Source organism: Xiphophorus hellerii, chromosome 11, assembly GCF_003331165.1.
Source record: "Xiphophorus hellerii strain 12219 chromosome 11, Xiphophorus_hellerii-4.1, whole genome shotgun sequence".
NCBI lineage: Eukaryota > Metazoa > Chordata > Actinopteri > Cyprinodontiformes > Poeciliidae > Xiphophorus > Xiphophorus hellerii.
This window is the reverse complement of record NC_045682.1, coordinates 8,679,888-8,702,335: the sequence shown is the minus strand read 5'-3', so window position 1 is coordinate 8,702,335 and position 22,448 is coordinate 8,679,888. Positions and strand designations below refer to the sequence as shown.

Genomic DNA, 22,448 nt, shown 5'->3' with positions numbered 1-22,448 from the left:
AAAAAATCTAAATGCTTGCCAGTTTTTTTGTACGTTAGGCTACATGATGGTGGGGCATTTTCTTCATGGTTACTAATGATTAGATGATTAGCTTTTCCATAATGAAATATTTGATTGAATGTTACTAAGCTTGCTTATTTATAAAATATATGAACGTTAATCTTACCTTGTAGAAAGTGAAAATCCACAAATACACCCTATGGCCGTTCTTACAGTGAAATCAACTAAATAAAAGTGAGATTAGGTGAGATTAGGTTTGTTTTTAATCAAGATTTATAGGAGTTAATGCATACATGAGTTGTTTTGACGTTTGTTATGCCGGTGTGGGCTACTTTCTGAAGAACGTGACGTCACATGACGATACTATGTGTTGGTCTATCACTCAATGTAGCTGAATGAGAGAAACAACGCATCAATTCTTTAGACAATATTTCTCTCCACTGTTGAATACAGTGTCGGGACCTTTGGTAGCAAATATTTTAAAATAACTTAGAAAGGATCTGATGCGTGTTCATGCTTCACTAATGGGATTGCGGGTCCAGGCCTTGTCAAAGAGCGAACTGGTGGTCATTTCGAAAGGGGGGGATCAGATGGCTGGAGTGAGGCTGTGGGCTTCTGGCTTATTCCCCTCTGTATGATCCGGCCGTCTGCTGGTCATCGAGCCAGACACACTGGCCAACCTTCCTCCAGAGGATATCCATGAATTAATTAGACCATACAAAAGGCAAGTGTTACTAGTGACCACCATGTGTTTGTGTGCGTGGGCGGGCGTGTGTGTGTGTGTGTGTGTGTGTGTGTGTGTGTGTTGATCTCATAAAGAGGTTTCTGAGACAAAAGCTGTGGGATGGTTGGGGGAAGGGGTTACAGTTTTGGGAGGGAGAGAGGTTAACAACAGGTGGTGTGAGGAAGAGCATAAATGTTCTCCCCCCTTTAATGACAGTGTGGAACAGGGGCCACGGGGCCATCGAGAGCACAATGAAGGGCCCTTGGTCCAACTGTCGTGTCCAATCATGCTCCATTGTCGCCCTGTGTGGTTGATCGCAGCACTGCCATGCACACAGCACCCTCTAATATTTAACTCTGAGCTGTGTACTGTATTGGGATTTGCTTAGACTTACGTTCACAATTGGTTTTGTTTAAAGAATTTAAAGAATAAAAACAATGAATGTCCAATCTACATTAGATTCATGTTAAATAAAGAATATTATTGACAAGTTCATTTATTCTAGTAACTCAGTTCACTGAATTAAACACATAGATTCAATCTCACACAGACTGATGTTTTTACCCCTTTATTTCAGTTTTTTTATTATGCTTTTCTGCTTATAGTTAATTTAAATATTTTGATTAGAAAATTACAATAGACCAATAAAAAATTACAGGAATGTGGGCTTCATGAAAAGTATGCTTAAAGGTTATTATTTTCAAAAGTATTTTAAATGTGCAGAGAAACACAGATTCAAATTTACTGAACATAGTCGTAGTTACCAATGGATGCAGTTTGCTAGTATGAAGTATACTGTAGTAAACCCAAAACTTCAATTTTCAGGTACAGATGGATAAAGTAGAAAAACATTAAAAAATTCAATTTTGATATTTAATCTAGACAGACGTGTCCAAAGGAAACATGGACCACACACAGAGCAGCAGTAGCAATGCTTTGTCCCATTCTGTTAATGGTTCACAGAGCCTGTGTTTGGGTCTCAGTTACCCCCTCTTCCCACACAGACGGCCTGTTGCAAGCATTTTTAGAGGAAGTGTTAACGTGGAAGACCTTAAATCTATGAGTTAAGTTTAACAGAAAATAGGAGTGATAAGTGATATTCTGAAAGTTATTCTTATATCTTCCTATATTAATTAGAGGGTTCGCTGTAATCTGTTGCAATGAGTTTTGGATGTGACAAGGGCTGGCCGATAAAACAATAACTATATACTGTATATCGTGATACAGATGTGATCGATGTCAGTAGAAAATACGTCCGGTAGAGTTTTGACAATTTTACTGAACTCCAATTCAGAACTGCATAGCATTCTGGGAGATGTAGGCATAGGAAAGACGTTAGCTGCTCAACCTCTCATGGCTCAGTTAAGAAACAAACTTATTCCATCTTTGGTAAGCCAGCCGCAGCCTGTTGCATGCGCAGCAGCATTTTCGCGTTGCCCCAACGTTCTTGGACATACTCCACTCCTCAGAGATCTGCGTGTACTCGAGGCGGAATCAGTGTGAGCTCAAATCAAATGTCCGCCAGACACTTCTGAATAAGGGTAAATTTTTACAACTGTGTTCACATACTCAGTCTTGTATGCAAAACCGAGCTGGTAGTGTTGAGAGTCAGTGAAATTGGTCACAAGGATGCACAACTAGTCTGCTGCTCTCGGTGCAGCCCTGACAGGCAGGGTGGGCTCTTAGCCACGTTACTTTTCCACCCTGTTGGAAAAGTGGCTAAGCGTCCAACATCAAGCTTGCTAGTATCCTTTTGGATTGTGGAAGCTGAAGGAATTTATCAGAAGAAATGTAGGCAATTTGACTATGAAATCTCAATTGCCTGCCTTCAGTGCGCTGAATACACACAGTAAGCTCGAGTAGTTTCACATTTTGCCACCGTGCCCCATAACTGCTGAAAAAAAAAAAGATTGGGGTGAAATTAACAATAAAAAGGATAAAATGAGTACAACAGCTCAGGAAGAAATGTTGGATAAAAGAGTAAAGGTCATGTCAGTAGTTTGGCAGTATTCTGGATATTTAAAACAAAAACAAAAAATCAATAATTATCTTTGCTGACTGATATGCAATGCTTATACCATGATACGTTTTCTAGCCCTAGATCTGGCACAACAGAAGTGAGAGTAGATTGAAAGAAATATGGCCGTGCTGAGATGAGAAGGCACCACATGTACCACTTCGGTACAGAGGTTACAGTAATAAACCAATCCATTAGTTCATCACCTATAACACGAACCAGGATCCATCTGGGGAGTTTCATGTCATCCATGACAGACAGCAAGCCTAAGAGGCCAACGCAATCAATAACCGGCTCATGGAAATCAATTGGAGGCAATCTGAGTATTATTACAACACGGGGGAAAACCGAAGGTGGGAGGTGCCGGGTGGAGCATCCAGCAACTGGTTCCAGTATGTTGTTAAAATGCAGGAAGGTCAGTGTACAAATGAATGTCAAGTCTTAACAATCAGAATCAGTGTGTCAAGCTGCTTGGGCTGCATATTGAATTGTAATTGGAGCAAATTATTCTTCCCAATAAGCAGCCTATGGTGATTATTATTTAAATGTCAGCTGTGTGTGGAATAGCTGTAGGCTTTTATTTCTGCAAACCAGACGGCTTGTTTGTACCACTGCTGGCTAAATGCAGGGCATCCATGCTCCAAGCTTCAGTTCTAATTTAAAATCCTTCACCAGGTGATGGGAATGCATATTCCTGGCTTTATTAAATCCATTTTGAATCTTATTTATATCACTGGACAGTTTCCACTTTCTGTTTGGATGAGTCATAAAGTGGTGGGACTCTGGACGCGACAGTCTGGGGGTTTTTTTTGTTGTTTTTTTTAACTGCTTATGAATATTGCATATGGGGAAATTTTCAATAAAGGATAATAAAAATGAAACTAAATTTGCATTTTAGTGTCGTTTCAGCTCTTGCATAATAGCGTTAAAAAAAAGAGTTCAATATATTGTTTTTTTCTTTTATTAAATCATAAAATGTTTGTTTCGTTGACGTCCCAGCGGCCGAGGGGCAAATTAGCATTGACTTGACGGACACAGTGTGTCTCCGCATATCAATAAGGAGCTTATGCTCATCCTTTCTATACTGAGAGGTGTTTGCTGTCGGCTTGTGAGCAGCGTCTTTCCAAACAACGAGATTCACTGAGCCCGGCGTCAGCCTTGTCTTAAAAATCTACAGAGATGAGCATCTTTCATGGAGCCATGGATCTTCCCTCCTTGGAGCATTGTTAGGAGGAACTAATTACTTCTGACAGAGAACACCCCATCATACAGCCGGCAGCAGTTCTTTTTTTAGTGAGTCTTTGCTCAGCAATCCACTACCACTATTGACATGCTGTCTAAAACACCCAGCGTTGTGTTTGCAGTTCTTGTTCCATGATCATTTAAGTGATTTTCTTTATCTGCGCATGCATTAGAAATACGCCAGCTAGAATTTTGTCTTTGTAGAGCTTTAAATGCAAATACTGATTTATAACCCATTCTGTGCAAAATAGGAAGTATAAGAATAGCTTTCAGAATCTTACTTTTTTTAGTCTTCCTGCTGAGAGTGTTCATTATGAGCAGAGGAGAAATTGTACCTGTGTGAAGGAGCAAAACAACAAAACAAATGCAAAATTATTACAGAGTCTTTAGCATCTCATGTTAGTAATTAGCACATTATTATAGCTGGCGTGACTAAAATAGGAGTCTTCGTGTGTATTCCTTAGAGAACTTAGATTCTTACATGAACTCAGAAATGTCCGAATGATCATCAACATTTTTAAATCCAGAATGGTTCATGATGGACAAACGGTAAAGCTAGTGGTGGGACTTGATTAAGATGTTTCATCTAGTTAATTCAATTAATTAATCGCAAAATGAGCAACATTTTGAATTCTAAAACACTTTTTTTCAGATAGATTATTGATTTGATAGACATATGAGTTCAACATCAAACACATTTATTGTTTTTAATCTGTTAGTTTATTCAACCATCGGATTGGTGTCATTATACCCATTCAGCTTTCAAGTGTTTCTGGAATCCCTTATCATTCATCGAATGTCTTTGAACAAATTATTCTTCAGAAATGTGAACTGTGGATGCTGACATTAGGATTGGGGATAAAGTGGCTGCTGCAACATGTTTAGCATCGAGATGCTATTTTAGAATCGAATAGCTTCACTGATAGGCCAACTCATTTTAGTGCAACTTGAACACGATAAAAGTCTTTCCCAGTTTCCCCTTCTGATTGTTTTTTGAAGCAAAGTCACCACAGTGGGCCAAGAAAAGCAGCTTTTTCACCCTCCGCTGTTATTCCCTGTTGTTGCTTTTGCGTCACATTCACAGGCATAGAAGAAGCAAAGTACAAAGGTTCTGGCTCATTATACTTCGGACGCAGAATAGTTTGTGTCCGAAATAATCTGACTGGCTGATTGACAAACAGGCAGCTCCAGGTCAGGCTCTGAACGTCTTTGCTCACAGTTTGTCAGCTCTCAGCTTCCCACAAATGCCTGACTGGTAACAGCTGCAAGACTTTTCCAAAGGCAGTTTCTGACTCAAAGTTGACCTTTGCAACTTTTTTCTTTTAATATATAGAGCACAGCATTCACCTGTGAGTATTTGGTTCAGTTGTATTTTCCAGTTTTTTTGTGTGTGCTAAAAGAGGCATTTCAGGTGGATTTTGCCACATTTGACCTGCCTCCAAATTGTAGGTAGGAGGGTGAACAACTGTGTGAAATCATTATTGATTTCTGCTCCCATGTATTTGCACAAGATTCATTTCTTGTAAAGATGCACTCCCACTTTTGAATTAGAAAACGTCCGCAACGGGGGCTTAAGTCATTCGTGTGGAGCTAAATGGATTTCTGCTGCGGGATCCATCTGTTTTTGAAGTTTGTTGATCGGGGTGGAAAATTGGAAATGTTGCTCTTCTCTCTCTCCCTCTCTCTATAGCTTCACTGTTTCTCTCCTTCACAGAATGCAGCTGTTTCACCCTTTAAGGTGATTCTTAAATTTCACTATTTAACACAGTCATTGATTTTTTTTTTGCCTCTTCCTCCCAGCCCCCATTCCCTAAGCTAAAGCACTCCAGTGTTTTTATTTTCCCTTCAGCATATCTACAGTTTTCTGATCAGGCATCTCACACTTGACCAAAATAAAGTGAAAAGTGTTTTGGCTCCTCGCTTCACCGTCTGCCTCCAATATGATAACAAATTTGAAGGTTTTTTTTTTTTTTTTTTACACATGACCACCTGCCTTGTCGGTCATAACTTGTTGTAGCGGACAGAGACAGCTGACAGGAGGTCAGCTGACGCAGAGAAACTGGCTTGTCTCCACACAAAAGACGCTGATGTCGGAGGGACGCTTCACCTTCTTCACCTCCCCCAGCAGTGCAACACTGCAGGAAAAGTGGACAAGGTCAGAAAGTGAGCAGTGAAAGTGCTCCTAATGCATAAAAATAACAGGACTCCATGTGAGTGGGAACTTTACGGAGCCGGTGGAGGCGATTCTGTGGCATTAAACAGTGCAGTCTAAAAGGACGGCGGTGTAATTCAGAGAGAATGGTCTGGAATGGATGCGGGGGTCTCTCTGGTTTCAGACTTGTTCCGTCACAAGTCAAACCTGCAACTGTTACAAGTTTTGAAAAAGGAAAAGAAGCAACACTCCTCTGACCATTTCTCTTTAATAGATATAGCAGAACCAGACTTGGACTGCATGACTTCCAATAGAACTTACAACAAATTATCCACTTTACTAAGATGTCTATACATATACATATATGTATAGTTTTAAACTTACACAGTCATACATACATTCAGCATCATGACATGCACAAGTAATGTGGGTTTTCCCACCTCCTTTAGTAGCCTATACCAGAGATGTTCTCAAGTCAGTTTTTCCAAGTCAAGTATCAAACCTCAAACAACTAAAATAAACATTTCTTTTTAAAAAAAAATCATGCCATCTAGTCTGCCTGCAATTCTGCATTGCTGGAATCTTGTGCCAGTTGTCCTCCGGCCCGGCTTACCAAACAATCAACTTGTATCTTTCGAAACTCTTAAGAGCTGAAAAATAGAGCTTAGTTTCTGTTTCAAAGAATGTCACATTTATAACACCTGTTAGTCTCTCTACTCATTTTTTTCTGGTTTGGAAGCTTTTCTTCTCCTAACTGCAAAACATTCAGAGATTCCTTCTGACTGAGTGTGAGATACTTTGTAAAGAAAAGTGCAAAACAGCAGAAACACTGAGTTCCCTTAAATCAAGGCTTAAAACCTTAACTCTTTAATCAAGGTTTTAAGCCCTTGATTTAGTGTTGCCCTTGATTAGTAGTAAGTGAAACATCGATCAACATATTTGATGTGTATTTGCGTGATAATTTTGATGATAGTTGACAAAATATAATATTTGTTGCTTCATAAGTGTTGACTGTGTGACGTTTTTATGACGTAAAGCACTGTGAACTGCCGCGTTCCTGAAATTTGCTGTCCAAATAAACTTGACTTGACAAAGTATCACAGGAGGTGGACAGTTTAAACACCCGAACCTGGAGAAATGTAAACCTTTTTGTAAACCGGATATATTTTGCAGTATGGAACTGAAATCCATGTTACAACAACAGCAATAGGTCTTTTGTTCATAGTTGATTTCTATTGAACACTAGAGTTTCTTATCCAGGCCTTTTTTTTGTGCCATGAGAGCAATTTAGCTTGCTTTCCTTTTGGCCTCAGTGATGTTGTTGTTCCCAAGCCAACAGAAATCCCCCTGGTAGTATTTCACTTGAATTGCCTTATTGTTAAAGTGCAATTCTTGGAGGTGGTCGCTGCCACCGTCCTAGTATAGCGGTCAGTCATTAAAGCCCACTGGGTGGGGGCGGGTGCCCATTGTTAAGAGACACCGCTGTCCATCCCGTCCGTTCCCCCTGAGGTCGAGTTTAAAGAGTCTTCCTGCTTTTCCAGATGGGTGAACTACAGTAGGCCCGATTTGGGTGGAGGGTCGGCTGAGGGCAACAAGGGGCCGGCGAGTAGGGGGTGATAGGCCAGGGTGCTGGGGGTGAGGGCTTTATTTGTCTTACAATGGGCTTCTCAGCAATGCTAAGTGACCCTGTTACCATGCCGCTAAAGGCTGCACGACATCACCCATTACTAGATTAAAGTAATCCTCTTTTCGGGGGCCAGACAATTGCTTTATTAGCTGACCACACACAGAAGCTTCGGCCATCTCTGTAATGGTATTGTTGTGGGGGACCCTCGGGGTCTTGGGGTGGTGCAGAGGACGGTGAAAGGCTGTTGCATGAATTACCTTTACTTCCTCGCCATGGGCTTCTCTGCCTATGTCCCATATAGGGATCAGCATCTGCTGTATCGTTCACATTTATCATTTATTGTGATAAAATTCTTACCACGAGGACAATTTAATTTGTTTTCACAATAAATTCCAATTAATGATCTAAAATGACCCAAAACTGAGCATATTGTCAGAATTGCTTTTTTTTTTTTTTTACTCGTTAGTCCACCATTGTTTTTTCCAATAGGAATATCAATATATTTGAAAATATGATTAAATGCAGTTAATATGTGCAGTTTAGTGTTGCAAATCACACTTCTTAATGTGACTGGGGTTCTAAAAGTTTGCTAATTCCCAAAGAGGTGTGATTTTCAAGAGCAATATCTCTGTTTGTGGGACCAGGACGGCTGTGCCCATGTAAAAGGAATAATGAAAAGCTTTTTAACGTCACTTTTATTATTATCACAACCGCACCACAGAATATCGTGATAAAACTTTAAGTTCTCATCGCCCACCCCTAGTTCCTTATGACACGTGAGTTAACATATTGCTATATTTTCTGTCAAATTACGTGTGAAAATCCCTCCCTTTTTGTTGGAGCTTTTGTTCTTTTCCAGCTTGTTTTTTACAAATAGCTGTCATTATAACACAGCTCCCCTGTTCTTTGTTTCTTAAGGCATCATTTATGTACATCTAAAATTCAAAAACACACCCTACATTACTTACCGGTGCCTTTTTGCTGACATGTCTCTATTGTTCAAAAGGACATGAGCTGTTTTCCTTTGCCGCCTTGTCGATCAAGCCTTATCATTTATTCATCTTTTTGAGAAATGGGAACCCACTCGAGCAGAATAAAATACTGTCAAATATGTTTAAACTTTCATGAGGAGCTTGGGTAATATGAGATTACGAGGCACGTTTTCAGTTTAGCTGTTTGCGACATATTGTCCGCGTGAAAGAAAGTCGTGTTTTTGGGAAGAGCTTCAAGAGATGCAGCGCCACATCCTCAAGAGATAAATGCTTGTTTACGTTTCAGAAGGAGGGCGAAAACAAAACATACGACAGGAGACAAAACAGGCGATGTAGAATCGTCTCTTCCCTCCTCTTTCATCATCAAAGAAACAATGTTTGGACCGAATCCATGAAGAAATAAAGAGGTACCATCATTAAGCTGATAGATCTGACAGAATTCACCTTGGCTGGCGCGCTTTCTAACGTATCATTCTTCCTTGGCGGTCACAGGCCTGCACTCTGTATCATCTATTCAGATTAAGAAACCGAGGGCAAAGAAATAAATCACATCTAGCGCTTTTTGATAATGCGATTTTATTGATCTATGCTCAGAAAATGTTTTTTTTTTTTTTTGTTTCCCTTCACTGGTTCCAGGGGTTTAGACATCAGGGTCAGCCACGCAGCGGTACACTCGCATCAGAAACAAATCATAATTTCTCTCAAGGACGTCCTAACAGTCTGTACGTTTTGTGGCTCTAATCCTGCTGCTGTTTTGAAGGACATGTCTCCCTTTAATCCAGTCTGTCCTACGGGTTCTTAAGACTTCCTTCAAGCTGAGAGTCGCACTGTCGTCGCTCTTGCAGACTAGCGAATAGCAAAGCCCTGCAGAGTTTGATTTGCAAACTATTGGGAGTTGGGGGGTTTACGCATGCCCCACTAGGAATTACAGTATTAAAACATGTTCATAAACGATTTGCAGCAATTGGCCCCAAACCAGAAATTGGACTCTGGACTAAGTCCCAAAGCGGCCCTAGAGCTGGATTTTTTAATCTCCTTTTCTTTATCACTGCAAGTCAGTGATGTTAAGCTCTTGTCCTGCAACTTTGAGATGTTTCGCTGCTTCAGCACACCTGGCTAAAATACTAGCCTATTAGCAGAACACCGTAGAGCTTGACTGCATGATACACTGCGTTTTCATTGACCATGTAATTGCATCTCAGAAATACATTTCCTGAATGGAAACGCTCATTTCAAAGCAACTGCTTTTTTTGTTAAAAAGCTAGAGCTAGGTTTTGTTTGATTTTTTTAGCTGTTATCGAAATTGGTTTATTTTGCAGATCTGCAATGGAAACGCCTATTTCCTGTCACACTAGTCACATGATCAACAACCAGATGTCGCCACTGGCACAAACCACGAAGAAGAAGACATCAGGAAGTAGTTGGAGGATCATAGCGCTGTATGTTTTTAAAAGACCTATTGCATGAACAAACTTATTCACATGTGTGATTTCTTTTGCGCTTCCTTTTCAATGAAAGCCACCACATTTGCAAAATTCTGTTTTCTCACAGAATATTGACAACCTTTTTTAGACAATTATAATGGAAATGCAGCAGCAGAGAGGCAATTTCACAATTTAATTCAAGCATGTAGGACAAGGGACACATCTAAAAGTTGCCTGACTCTGGCCCTCAAGCAATGCAGTTTGAGACCCCTGCTGTAGGGTGATTGCACTTCAGTGATTTCATGATGCACACGCCATAGAAACTGTAGAAGCCCTTTCAGAAATCTTATCTGATTTCTCAGTCAGACATGGCAGAAGCACTGTCCAATCGGAAAAATGAGGAACGTTTTGTTTACATGCTGCTTCATTTACTTTTAATGACTTATAGCTGACTGTCTTGGCCTTCTGTTGATGTCTGTGAGGGTCAGACGCCTCACTTTTTGACAGTGTGCAGTTCCAATTCCAAAACAGCGCAGAAAGTCAACACCATGGTTCACAACTCCTTCGTCTGTTCACTGATTGACCAGGATGAAATCGAGCTGAATGAAAGAAAGCACTGAAGGGAGATGAGAAGAGCAGACTTGTGTAGGAAGGCAATGACCAGGATATGGAGACAAGTAAAAACTTCACCGTCTTTAAAACTTTAATCTGAGCAGCTTCAGAGTTGCAGTTTTGTAAAGTGGCTACAAATGACTGTATAACCTTGATAAACAGCGTGGTTGCCAACAGGATCATGTTTGGAGGACTGTAGAACACCGGCCATTTGTCTCATGGAGACAGTAGCTTACCATCCAGGTAGTCCGATCAGCTACACTATTCCTGCTTTAGCATGCTTATTGTCTGTGGGCTTCATTATAACTGGTATGGATGCACAGGCACACATGAAGCACAAAGGACACCTCCTCAGGAACACAGGCCTACCTCTCTGCTGTCTGAGAGCCTCATGTGATGTCCCACTGAAGCATGTTGAGCAAACCCACAGCTAGACTCCAGTTTTCATCTCTACCAAGTGTTACCCCCATCCACCACCGCCCTGTGCTCACTGCACCTCATTAATCCTAACCATGCTGCTCGTTCTACCTCAGTGTGACAGGACGGTGTGCAGGGGTCAGAGCTTATTAATGAGTGTTTAGGAACGCTTGGAAACCTTCACCTTCACAGACATGATTTCTTTCAGCTTGGTAGTTTCTCGTTCTTTTGAAGGGGACAGTTTTATGTGTCTTCCAGGCACATAATGCCATTTTACAGCACAATCAAGTAACTATGTTCATTTCAGTTATTAGAAAAATGTCATGTTTGTGTTTTCTCACAGAATGTTAAATGTGACTTACAGAAATTTGACTTTGTAATTTAACGCCTTGAAATTGGGCCACTGCTTCCTTAAAAACTACTTTCTGAAGCTCCGCCCTCAGGAAGTCATCACAACAACAACGTTTTTACCAGCATTGCACTGAGAGGTAGCTCGTATAACAAGCTCAGCAGATACCCAGTTCAACCTGGTATTTGCTAATTCCTACTGGCTAGTCTGAAGGAGCTGAGTGGGGGCGCCACAGGGGAGGGATGCTCAGTCAGGAGGAAGCTTGGAAACTGCTGCTCAGAGGAGGAGCTGGACTCGAAGGCGGGGCTAGGTCCACCCTGGCATTTTTCACAGCTGAATGGTTGCCACGGGAGGTTAAAGGATTTCTCAAATATGCATGAAAGAATCAAAGCAATGCTCCAGGTATGTTTTTGATTAGGGATTAATATTACAATATGATTTATAGCTCAAAAATTTTGATTTTACATAATACTGCCTCTTTAAGTCAATTTAAATTTTGTGTGATTGTTTTCGGAAAGTGGGAACAGCAGGATTTTATTGGCTTACTGGAAACAAATATTTTGGTTCAAAATTAGTTTGCTGGTTGTCCTGGTTAAGCCAGTAGCTTCTGAAAAAAGCTTCCTTGTGGCGATAAAAGGCCAGATTCCCTTAAATTTGACTCAATAACACTAATTGGACCTGATGTTTGTCTAAGGTATTGAATTTTAAAATTGACTGCATGATTTGATCACACTGGCACGAGTTAGAGTGATTTGAATAGATTTGAGCTGGATTTAGATATTCATATTAATTTATATGACCTCTTTGTCCTGTTAAGATTGTATTTGTTGTGTTTGTGGTCTTGCCCTCATGCTCAAGAACTCTGGGGTGAAATAGCTCATCGGTTTAATACAATCTGCATCTGAGAGCAAGGACTTGCTTGTTGGGCCTGACTGAGGAGCTTCCTGTCGACCTTCAGAACAGGAGCCTTTTACATAATCCACTTCCCTGTGCTCAGAAATGCATCCTGGTCATATTGGATCTCTGATAAAGCTCCCAGCCAGTAAAAGCAGACTGTGGCTGGTATCATTCCATTTGAGGCTTTCTCTACAGCTTTTTGAAAAGCCCTTTTTATGTTACTGAACTTGAGAGCCATTCTTTACCTACAAAGATGCCTCTGCATCCCACAGGATCAGGTCAGGGCTCATGGATCTGGTCTGAGAAAACATGGAAAGTTATAGATTGGTTTTAAGATGTTCTCAAACGTCAGTATGTATGATGTCATTTCTTAGTATCATTTATTTATTTATTTATTACGCAGTTTGGTTTGTTTTGCATTTCGTACGCTGCATATTACATTGTCTCTGTCACACCTGCTTTGCAAATAAGCTTAAATAAATATTAGTGGTGGGACTCATTTTTAACCACGTTAATTGCTAGATCTGTAATTCGTATTCACCAAAATAGACACGCTTTATTCAAAAACCTGTTTTGCTGCTAAATTATTGAATAAATAGACCGTTGAGCTGAACAACAAAAAAAACATTTATTGTTTTTAATCTTATTCAGGTTGTTCAACCTTCCAATTGATGAAAAGTGCTATTATACCCATCTGGTTTTCAAGTGTTTCAGGAAACCCTGATCATTCATGGAACTTCTTTGAAGAAATCCTTCTTTACAAATATGGACTGTGGACTCTGACGTTAGCATTGGGGACGTCTGTGCTGCTGCAACATGTTTAGCATTGAGATGCTTTTGTAGGCTTGAATTGCTTTGCTGATAGGCTAACTATTTTTAGCACAAACAACTTGAACACAGCAACAGTCTTTTCCATACCAGCTCATTTTTCATTTTATTTTTTTAAAATTAACCCCCATTGGAGAAGTGGCTTTGTCATCCATCACTGTTTGTGGATGTTGTGCATCAGATATATGGGCATATCAGGAATAAAAATTAAAAAAAATATATATATATATATTCGTTGTGAGCTTGTGCTGTATAAATAAACTGAGCTGTTAATTTATAAACTTTTTATGATGCACTATTTTGACTTTGAATATCTTTGCAAGTCTAAAACACCCAAACAATGTTAATTTGCATTTGTTGGGGTATAAATACACCACTGCTATGCTGTTTGCAGATATTGTAATCTGTGGACATGTCCTTTAATGACTTACCACGTAAACAAACCTATTTTGTGCAATTTTAATTGCTTTTCTCATTTAATGGAAACACAATTGCGAAATTGTGTTTGAATAGTGACAGCGTTCTGTGCAAATTTGTAATATGCCATTCAGTAATTTCAAAGAATAGAGTAGTTAAAGTCAAACATTTCCACTGTTTTAGTTCTGAACAACACTGGCAGGAGTTTCACAACTTCGTTTTTTTTTTCAAGTCAAGGTCGACACGATGAAAGTCGAGTCGACGTCGACTAGTCATAGAAATGCAGGAAAGAAGAATATTGTCTGTATTCACAGCAAACACTGACAAATGACAGTTTAGATAGAAATCCATTATGCACGGTGAAAAGAACAACAACAAAAAAAGAACAGACAGTTCAGTTTGTCTTTTTGCAGAACACCGGCTGGTGCTGATGATCATCTTCCACAGTTGGACCTAGGAGTCAAATTATTACGTTGATCACTTTTTGTGCATCTTGAAACATTATAAACTCAACTCATCACCTCTGATTACAGTTAAATCCGTCGCACCCTTCCACTGCTGCAGGCGGCTCTTCCTCGATGCGCAGCAGGCGTCTCCGGTGATGAACCGACATGCTGCAGAGGACGGCACAGACACACTGTCTCAGATTCTCAGAATGCAGCTTGAACTATGCTTACAGATTTTGGAAGCCAGCAGTTTTTTTATGTGAACGTAAAGTTGCCAGGCTAGAAGCTTCAACGCACAGGGTGACGCTGATCACGTGGGTGGATGAAGGAGAGCCCGTCATCATGTCAAGTGGCGTTTGCAGTACCCTTTTGGTAAATTACTGACACATTGTTTATGCAATTCAAATCATCTGACATTCCCCACCCAGTTCCCCATCTTTCACCTTCTTGGAAAAATCAGTTTTGCCACATGTTTACGACTTGCTGACATGAAACGCAACAAAGATATTGCAGAGCACAGAATCCACTAAAAGTCAACTAGCTGCTGCATCCCTTACTGATTCTTCTGCTGTTATAGGCAGTAAACCCAGACAGGGAGAAAGAAAACGGCATGTTCTTCCCAAACTCCTGGGACTTTTTTTTTTTTTTTTACTGGGTTGTATGGAAATCATTTCTTACGTTGTTGTCTGCATCGTTAATGGGACCAGCTGCTTTCGGATTGTGAGCCAGGTTTGTTGCCGGGCGGGAAGGTGGGGGTCCGAGGACTTGCCGGGCGGGAACGGGGCGATATGGGCTGCTAAATGGACTCAGCTGACAAGACTAAGCACAGCAGCAGCGGTGGCCTAAATGGCCCTGCCAGGGGACTAGCTAAGGGACAAAAGAAGATGGAGGGGACAGATTTGGTTGGGGGCTGGGGGGGGCAAGCTCCGGACGTTGATGAACAGGTTATGTGTGTGTGTGTGTGTGTGTGTGTGTGTGTCTGTGCAGTTGTAGGGAAGTGAGCAATGCTTGGACAGAGAAGGTCACCCTACTGGGCTTGTGAATGGGGTAATTAAAATGTCCTCTCACTGTGATTTGCTTTCATTTACTGTTATCTTTGATTCACTTTTATGATTGGTCATATAATCATTTCCAGAGAGCCAGACCATCTCCTGACATTTAGCATGGCTGTAAAATACTTTGTGGGGGAATCAATAGGCTAAAATAAATATGGAAGAAAGGCTTTCTCCTGAGTGTGTGTGCGTGTAGGCGTGTGTGTGCTGATGCACTGCGGGGGGATTACAGTCAGCCTGTATGTTGCACAGAGAGGCTCATATTGAATGCAGACTGTGTTTTGCTGTATTTGCCACCACAGCTGCCACACAGCACATCCACCAGAGTGTCTGTGTTTGCATTGGGGGGGCTGGTGCTTAGCGGCGGCACGGACATCTGTCTCCAACTGTGAGACCCCCCTCCCCACACCTCACTTCCACACGCCGCACACACTTCCACAGAGCCTCCCATCACCGCCGAGAACACACACACACTCCCGCCACACACGCCAATATCCTGTGTGGGCTGTTGTTGGGGTGTAAGGGCTGATAGGGATCAGAGGGGGGTCCTCTCTGGATAATGAGAGTGGCTGATGGAAGGTGGCTTCTGATGAGGGCCCCTGTAGGGCCGGTGGGCCTGGGCAGATATTGCTGTGGGGAGACCGCTCCACTTTTAGAGGGAACGCAGTAGATGGGGCTGGTTGTGTCTCCGCAGGCTTGAAAAGAGGCTGAGAAAGATGTTTGGACTTCGGCTAAAAGAGCAAAAAAAAAACATCAGAGTGCTTCTGGGTGTGTGTTCACACCAAAGCAGATTGCTTCATGTCAGGACAAGATGTCTGATGACAGAATGACAGATGCCCAGCTCAATCCCCCTCAGCGACGCCTGAACCGCTTTACATCCGTCTCCCCCTCCTCTTACCTCCATAAGCTCTGCAGACCAAGGGACCATCACTCCCTCTCTGCAGTCACTTTGTATTCTTAGCAGAATCCACATATACTTACAATGCTTTGGTTCATTTAATTTATAAAAGCATTCACTGATCAAGATGTCTTTGGAGAGTTTCACTTAATAGGGTCTCTGCAAATTTCAACAGTATTTCCTACTGAGGAGCAGCTAAAACCCTGATCTTTTTCCATTAGTCAATGCCCTCTTAGGCCCAAAACACACTGCTTGCGTCCAACTTTTCACCCTCTGAGCAGATTTTTTTACCTGACACAGGCTCCGACTCAATGGTCCGTCAATGTACCACCAGACTCCAGAGAATTTACGCAGTAGAATGTAGCGCCAGCTTAAACACAAGCAGCTATAGACAGAAAGCTGCAGCTGCTCCAACAAGATCGTTGTCCCACGTTTTTTTTTTCTTTCTGTACTTCTGACCTGCTGCCATAGATAACTACACCAGACCCGTCACAATAACAAATTTTGCGGGGCGATGTATTGGCCCAAATTATTGCGATAAACAATAACGTTGACAATTTGAGACCATTTTCAAGTTATACAGTGGTGATGGCATAATAATGCAAGTACAGCCTCTCAAAGACCAATAAGCTTTAATGTCTAATGAACATTTAATACTGGAATTGGAAGACATTTTAAATACCCAAAAGAAACAAAGAGAACACCCAAAACAACAAATAAAATGGCCACTGAAGTCTGTGTAAACAAAATTGCCCTTCACAAAAGGAGATCCATGCATCCGCCTGGAGCTTTTTGTTGTCCAGACTTTGGTAGAAACAGAGAAAAACAATCAAGGAAATGAAAATTATCCAGCTTGTCTTAACACAGTATTTATCGTTATAATAAACTGATTTATTGCTTTTTGTGACAGGCTTTTGCAAGTAAAATAATTTACTCTGCCCATATGGCTCACTTCCTGTCTTACGTGTGATATTCTTGTCAAATTATTTTGTAGCTCCAAACAAAATAAACCCCACTTCTTTCTTGGTCGGACATTCAGAACGTGTTCCAACTGCTGCATACACTAACCGACCTGATCTTAGGACTTTCCGTCGGATCGGATGCCAAAGCGGATGTGTTTTGGACGACTTCCATCAGTCGTCACTGATGGAAGTGTGGAAGTCGTCACTGAGTAAAACGGACTCTGCTATTTGGAGTATCACGGAGGTGTTTAAAGTTGGAGTCAGAAGAAGCACAGAGGGTGTGAAGGAGCTCCTGAAAAGAACACAGCATTTCCTACAGAGGCTGTCAGCTTGTACATTTTCAGTTTGAGATATGCACAAAAAGAATATGAAAAAAGATACAAAGTTAATATCTGTGTGGCAGAGGAGATATATACTTGAGTCTAATTCTTGTTAATTGGGTTTTGTTCACAGACGCCTCTGTCTCATAACCAGGATGGCATTTTTTTAAACTCTGGGTTGTGTTTAAGAACATCATAGTTTTCTTTCGAATAGATTTGTGGAAGCGGTTACATTTTTATCGGATGACAAAAGTATTTTGTTGCTCTTCTTAAAGAGAAATCAGAAGTCAGCAGCTCTCTGCTGGTCCTCATCTTATACCTTGTGGGTTCTACTTGGAGCCTGCGCTTTGATTAAAGAACACAGTTCTGCCCCAGCGGTGCAGATTACTCTGGCTTTGTTGAAGGGGTTTAAAGAAAAAGTCAAAGTGCACCCACTTAATATGGGCCCCAAAGGGCCTCATGGGTAATTGTGAGTATCTAATAAACTTTTCGAATCCTTTTTCTTGCTCAGATCTGGGGGAACGCTGGGGGCCAGAGTGAAAACGATCGAACTCCCCTGGAGCCACGATTTCAGAATATTGTGTGACAGGTCATGACAGCAGTCCTTTAACCTCACCGCATGCTAATTTAAACCTGGGGGCAGGGGGTTTCCCTCAGCTGTCCCATTTCCACCCTCACGCCGCGTGATGGGACACGATCCTGGACAATTTAGTTCGATTCTGCTTAATCTATGTGAATTGTGACTGAGCAAAATGTCAGTAATAGGTATGAAAAAGGTCAGGGGTGTGGTTCTGCATATCATTCTGAGATTGTAGGGGGCCAGTGGGATTCAGTGTGCCCCAAATGCTCTGTGCCAAGTAATTGGCCGTCACTGTATGGGTCTGACTAACGCCACAATCAGCCATTTTATCCCTCATAGACACAAAGGTACAAAATGCACAAAGGCAGAGTGGTTCAGGGGCCAACAAAGACTTGGAAGGACAGACATTTTAACAGGGCAGCACAAGCAGTCTGTTTGATTATGGGAGCATTATTTTTTCTCTCAACTATTAATATGTCCTTCTTTCATGACCTTGATTCCAAACAGAATATGTTTTACCCCATCACACACACGCCAACACACAATACCTCCAACAAAGCGGTGTAATCTTGAATACAGAAAAAATAGTTCTTCTAGCTTTTTAAGGAATGTATGTACCTTAAATAGCTAGATGTGTTAGAGAACAATATGTCCTCGGATGGATGGATGGATGGATGGATGGATGGATGGATGGATATGGATGGATGAATGAATGAATGAATGATCCTGGGCGCACTGGGCCTATCGGTCGTTAGCCTCCTCTGGTTACATTACAGCAACATGTTTGCATCCTGAAACCTGAGCACGTGCGCATTGTTCACATTTTATGACCCATCAGCTTTCATAGCAGTTTGGGTCCTGTTAGCATTTACGTCCTGTAAAATAATTCACACAAATACTCAGCCTAATGACCAGACTCTGATTAGCGCTATAAATAAACTGTTATGTGTTTATGTGACTTGAATCTAGGATATTACTTTAACTTTCATTTCAGTGAAGTTATTTCACTTCAGATCTGATTTCAGATCTTCGGCTTTGTGAAACGTTGACTCCTCATTGATTAACGGTCATTTTTATTTATATTTTCACCACTTTCTGAGAGAGCAGTTACTGTAAAAGAAGTCTGTACCATTTGAAGACAAAATTATTGTGAAGGTTACATTTTAGATGCACGGTTGGCATCAGTTTCTCCATGGAGAATGTTCTTAACTTAACTTTGAAATTTCCAAAAAGCCACCAACCATAAAATCTGAAACAATAACATTTACGTACATTAGTTGTGTTCTGTTGAGCCTTTCTATTATCTCTGAAAAAAATCTTGCTCTTCATTTCTTTCTCACTCCAACGTCCGTACTAAAGAATGTTAGTAGCAAGGCCTGCTATTGGTTATTTCTGTGTATAAATGTGTGCTGAAAAATATCAGATTTAGAGTTTCTGACAGACCCAACACCCTTCAGAGCTGAAAATGTTCCGGCTATCAGACAATTTCTCTGTTTACCTTGCATATAAAGCAAATCACTCGTCTTTGCTCATACAGAAAATGCATAGTCTTTCTTTATATATTTGTCAGTAAATAAAATTGCTGAACTTCAAAGTAATCTTTACAGCTACTTCTTTTGTAGTGTAATTCCAAGTTGCAGATAAAATACTGCACATAACCCATACATTTTTTTTTCAGGAGTTAAGGAATCGGGGGTTTTTTTGTTTGTTTGTTGATTTTTTTTGTCCTTGAGTCAGTTTGGAAAGAGACAAAGTAAGCAAGAACTGCTGGACACATTTATACTAGATAAAGGAGTTTTTCCTTTGACATGCACACTTGCGAATTTCTTTTCATGAAACTTTCAACAGACTTCTGCCAGACAGACAACAGGAGCCGTTACACATGAAGTCAGAGAGCCCTGTGGCTGATCGGGATCCTTGTTTCTTATAAAGCAGATTTCAGGAAATGGAATCAAAATTATTGCCTGCAACAAAACATGAGATTTTTTTTTTTTCTAGAATCTGCTAATAATGTCTGTTTAAGGAAACCTTTCCCTTTGTCAGTCATTAACAGCCTAATCAAACTCTTTGTAGCATCGATGGCAGTAGGTATGAAACATAATTCGTACAGATTAGATAATAAAGATTTCACTCATGTACCACTTTCTGCCACCAATGTATGCCAAGATTTTTTTTTAAAATATTATCCATTGTTCAAATTAAAGTTCTTTAATGATACCTTAGGGCGAAAGTAAAAAGTACTCTAGTTGGATGTGCTTTTGGACACTTTTATTAATAATGGGACTATGTTGTTCTTACTGCTGAATTTGTTTTTATATATTTATTTGTGGAATGTCAGCTTCACAACTTTAAACACAGTAAGATAGGACATTAAGCATTAGGCAGGCTTCGTACTAATCTTTCATGGCATTAAATGTGCAAAGGATAAGAAATAATTCAACTACAATATGAGCAGTCACTGGAAACTTTAACTTATAAAGTTCTTCTTCTGCAAAGCAAATCTATCAGGTTTTACAGACAGACCTTTTATGTAACAGGAATAAATTGCTTTAATTCTGTTACTTGTAGCTGTCAGACTTGCATGCAGTGCATTAAAGAGTACTTTCCCAGCGATCTGATGCACTTGACAGCTTATTTAGCTGGAATATGGAGAAGACTGTGAGCAGCTGTCGGTATAAATAAAGCTGCTAATTTATGATGCAGCTTAAATCTTTTAAGGTAAACAAGCCAGTAATATCTAGGTCAGCCTCAAGATTCACCAACAATGAGGAGATACAGTATATGGGTAAAATTCATTATTTGTCACTTTGTTTTAAAAATTAAAAGAATTTTATAATAATCATCATGACATAGCTGACTTACTGGGTGATGTTTTTTAAAGGAGAGACTCTGACTGCATATGAACATATCGTTACTGAAAAGCTGGTTATGACAAGAAAACATACATTGATGGATTTTGGTTCAAATACAAACTAATGCTGCGTATATTAGAGATGAAAAGATGGATGCCTTCTGCAATGTCAGTAAAGTCAAAATAAAGAGGAGACCTACGGTGTACAAACATTCTCAACAATGTTTAATCTAGAATTGAACTTACTAACGCCAATTAATGAGGCTTTTGTATTGCATAAAACCTGGTGGTGCAGTAACATCTTGTGCTGCAATCTCTTACAAACAAAAATACTTTAAAAGTCTCATGAAGAGTAAGCTATGTAGTGTTGGCGTGTAGCTTTGTTTAATCAAGCTATCATGCTTGATTAAACATGCTTAATAGCTGCTGGATCTGTGTTTGTTACTCTTATTTTGAAGTAAGGAACATCTGCAATCTGAGTCCCCTTAAAATATGAAGAGCAAGACTCACGATGTTGACTAAAGACATATTTAAAAAAGCAACTCTGTGGTCTAAAAATAATGTTCACATTTCATAAACATGTACCCTGAAAGCATACAAGCTGAAATTCTGTATTGTAAGTAAATTACAGTGGCTGATGAAATTGATTTACTCAATTTGCTTGTTTAGATTATGACGGGGTGTGTGTGTGCGTGTGCGTGGGTGTGTGTCTGTGCGAGTGTGTTTGGGTCAGACTGAATAATTCAGGGCATTGTGTGCCTCTGCTACCGGAGCCTTCATTATTGATGTGCTGGGATCCCACACACTCATGATATGAAGGCAATGAAGACCTCAGGGATACATGCACACCATGTTTCAATTCAGTCCTGTCAAGTACTGTCTGAACAACAATGGCTCATCATGATTTGTGCTTTTCAGCTTCTTGACAGGAGTGCTAGTGAGCGAAGACGTAACAGACTCCTGTATATATTGTGTATGTTGAAAAGCCTGATCAACATAAATATGCAGGATTTTAGTGGGACCCCCCACGTCACAACGGACAAACGACCGGTGCGATAGCAGTGTCATCGACATAGAAGCTCGTTCTAACTGTGCATCTGAACCTCTTTTTCTGCCTCCAGTTCTGAGAGATGACTTCCGTCAGACACCCAGTGATGTGGTGGTTGCCGCAGGCGAGCCCGCTGTCATGGAGTGCATCCCACCCAGAGGCCATCCTGAACCCACCATCTCCTGGAAGAGAAACAACATCCGAGTCAACGATCGCGATGAAAGGATCACTGTAAGCAGACTTCAGCTACACTCCAACAAAACCAAAAACACTTAATAATGTTATTTTATGAGGCTGACAACAGCATCTTACATATCATGACCTAATTAAAAAATGATCAAGTCTGGCCCAGGTCCAATAAATGAGTGAATACAAACTAATACCTAATTTATTCAGCAACATTTTTATGCCGATTTTCCTCTTCCGACAATCTTATGGACTCCATGATTGTGAGGATGGCGCTTAAGATAATCTTAAGAGATCCTTCCTTTTGTGATGTGTTCAGAGTGATCCGGTCCTCCTGGAAGGACGTCAGGACTGCTCCGATCTAAACTCGGGTCTATTCAACTCGTTTTATTGTTTTGGACCAACAT

The 22,448-nt window shown here is 40.6% G+C and overlaps 1 protein-coding gene across 4 annotated transcripts in view; it reads left to right on the top strand.

Moving 5' to 3' along the window:
• Window positions 1-22,448, top strand: part of robo3 (roundabout, axon guidance receptor, homolog 3 (Drosophila)) — a 183,642-nt gene that overhangs the window by 112,661 nt on the left and 48,533 nt on the right. For all 4 annotated transcript variants that reach the window (XM_032576308.1, XM_032576310.1, XM_032576309.1 and 1 more), the window contains exon 3: window positions 21,929-22,086. In XM_032576308.1, coding sequence (XP_032432199.1) covers window positions 21,929-22,086 — 158 coding nt within the window. The remainder of the gene's footprint in view (window positions 1-21,928; window positions 22,087-22,448) is intronic.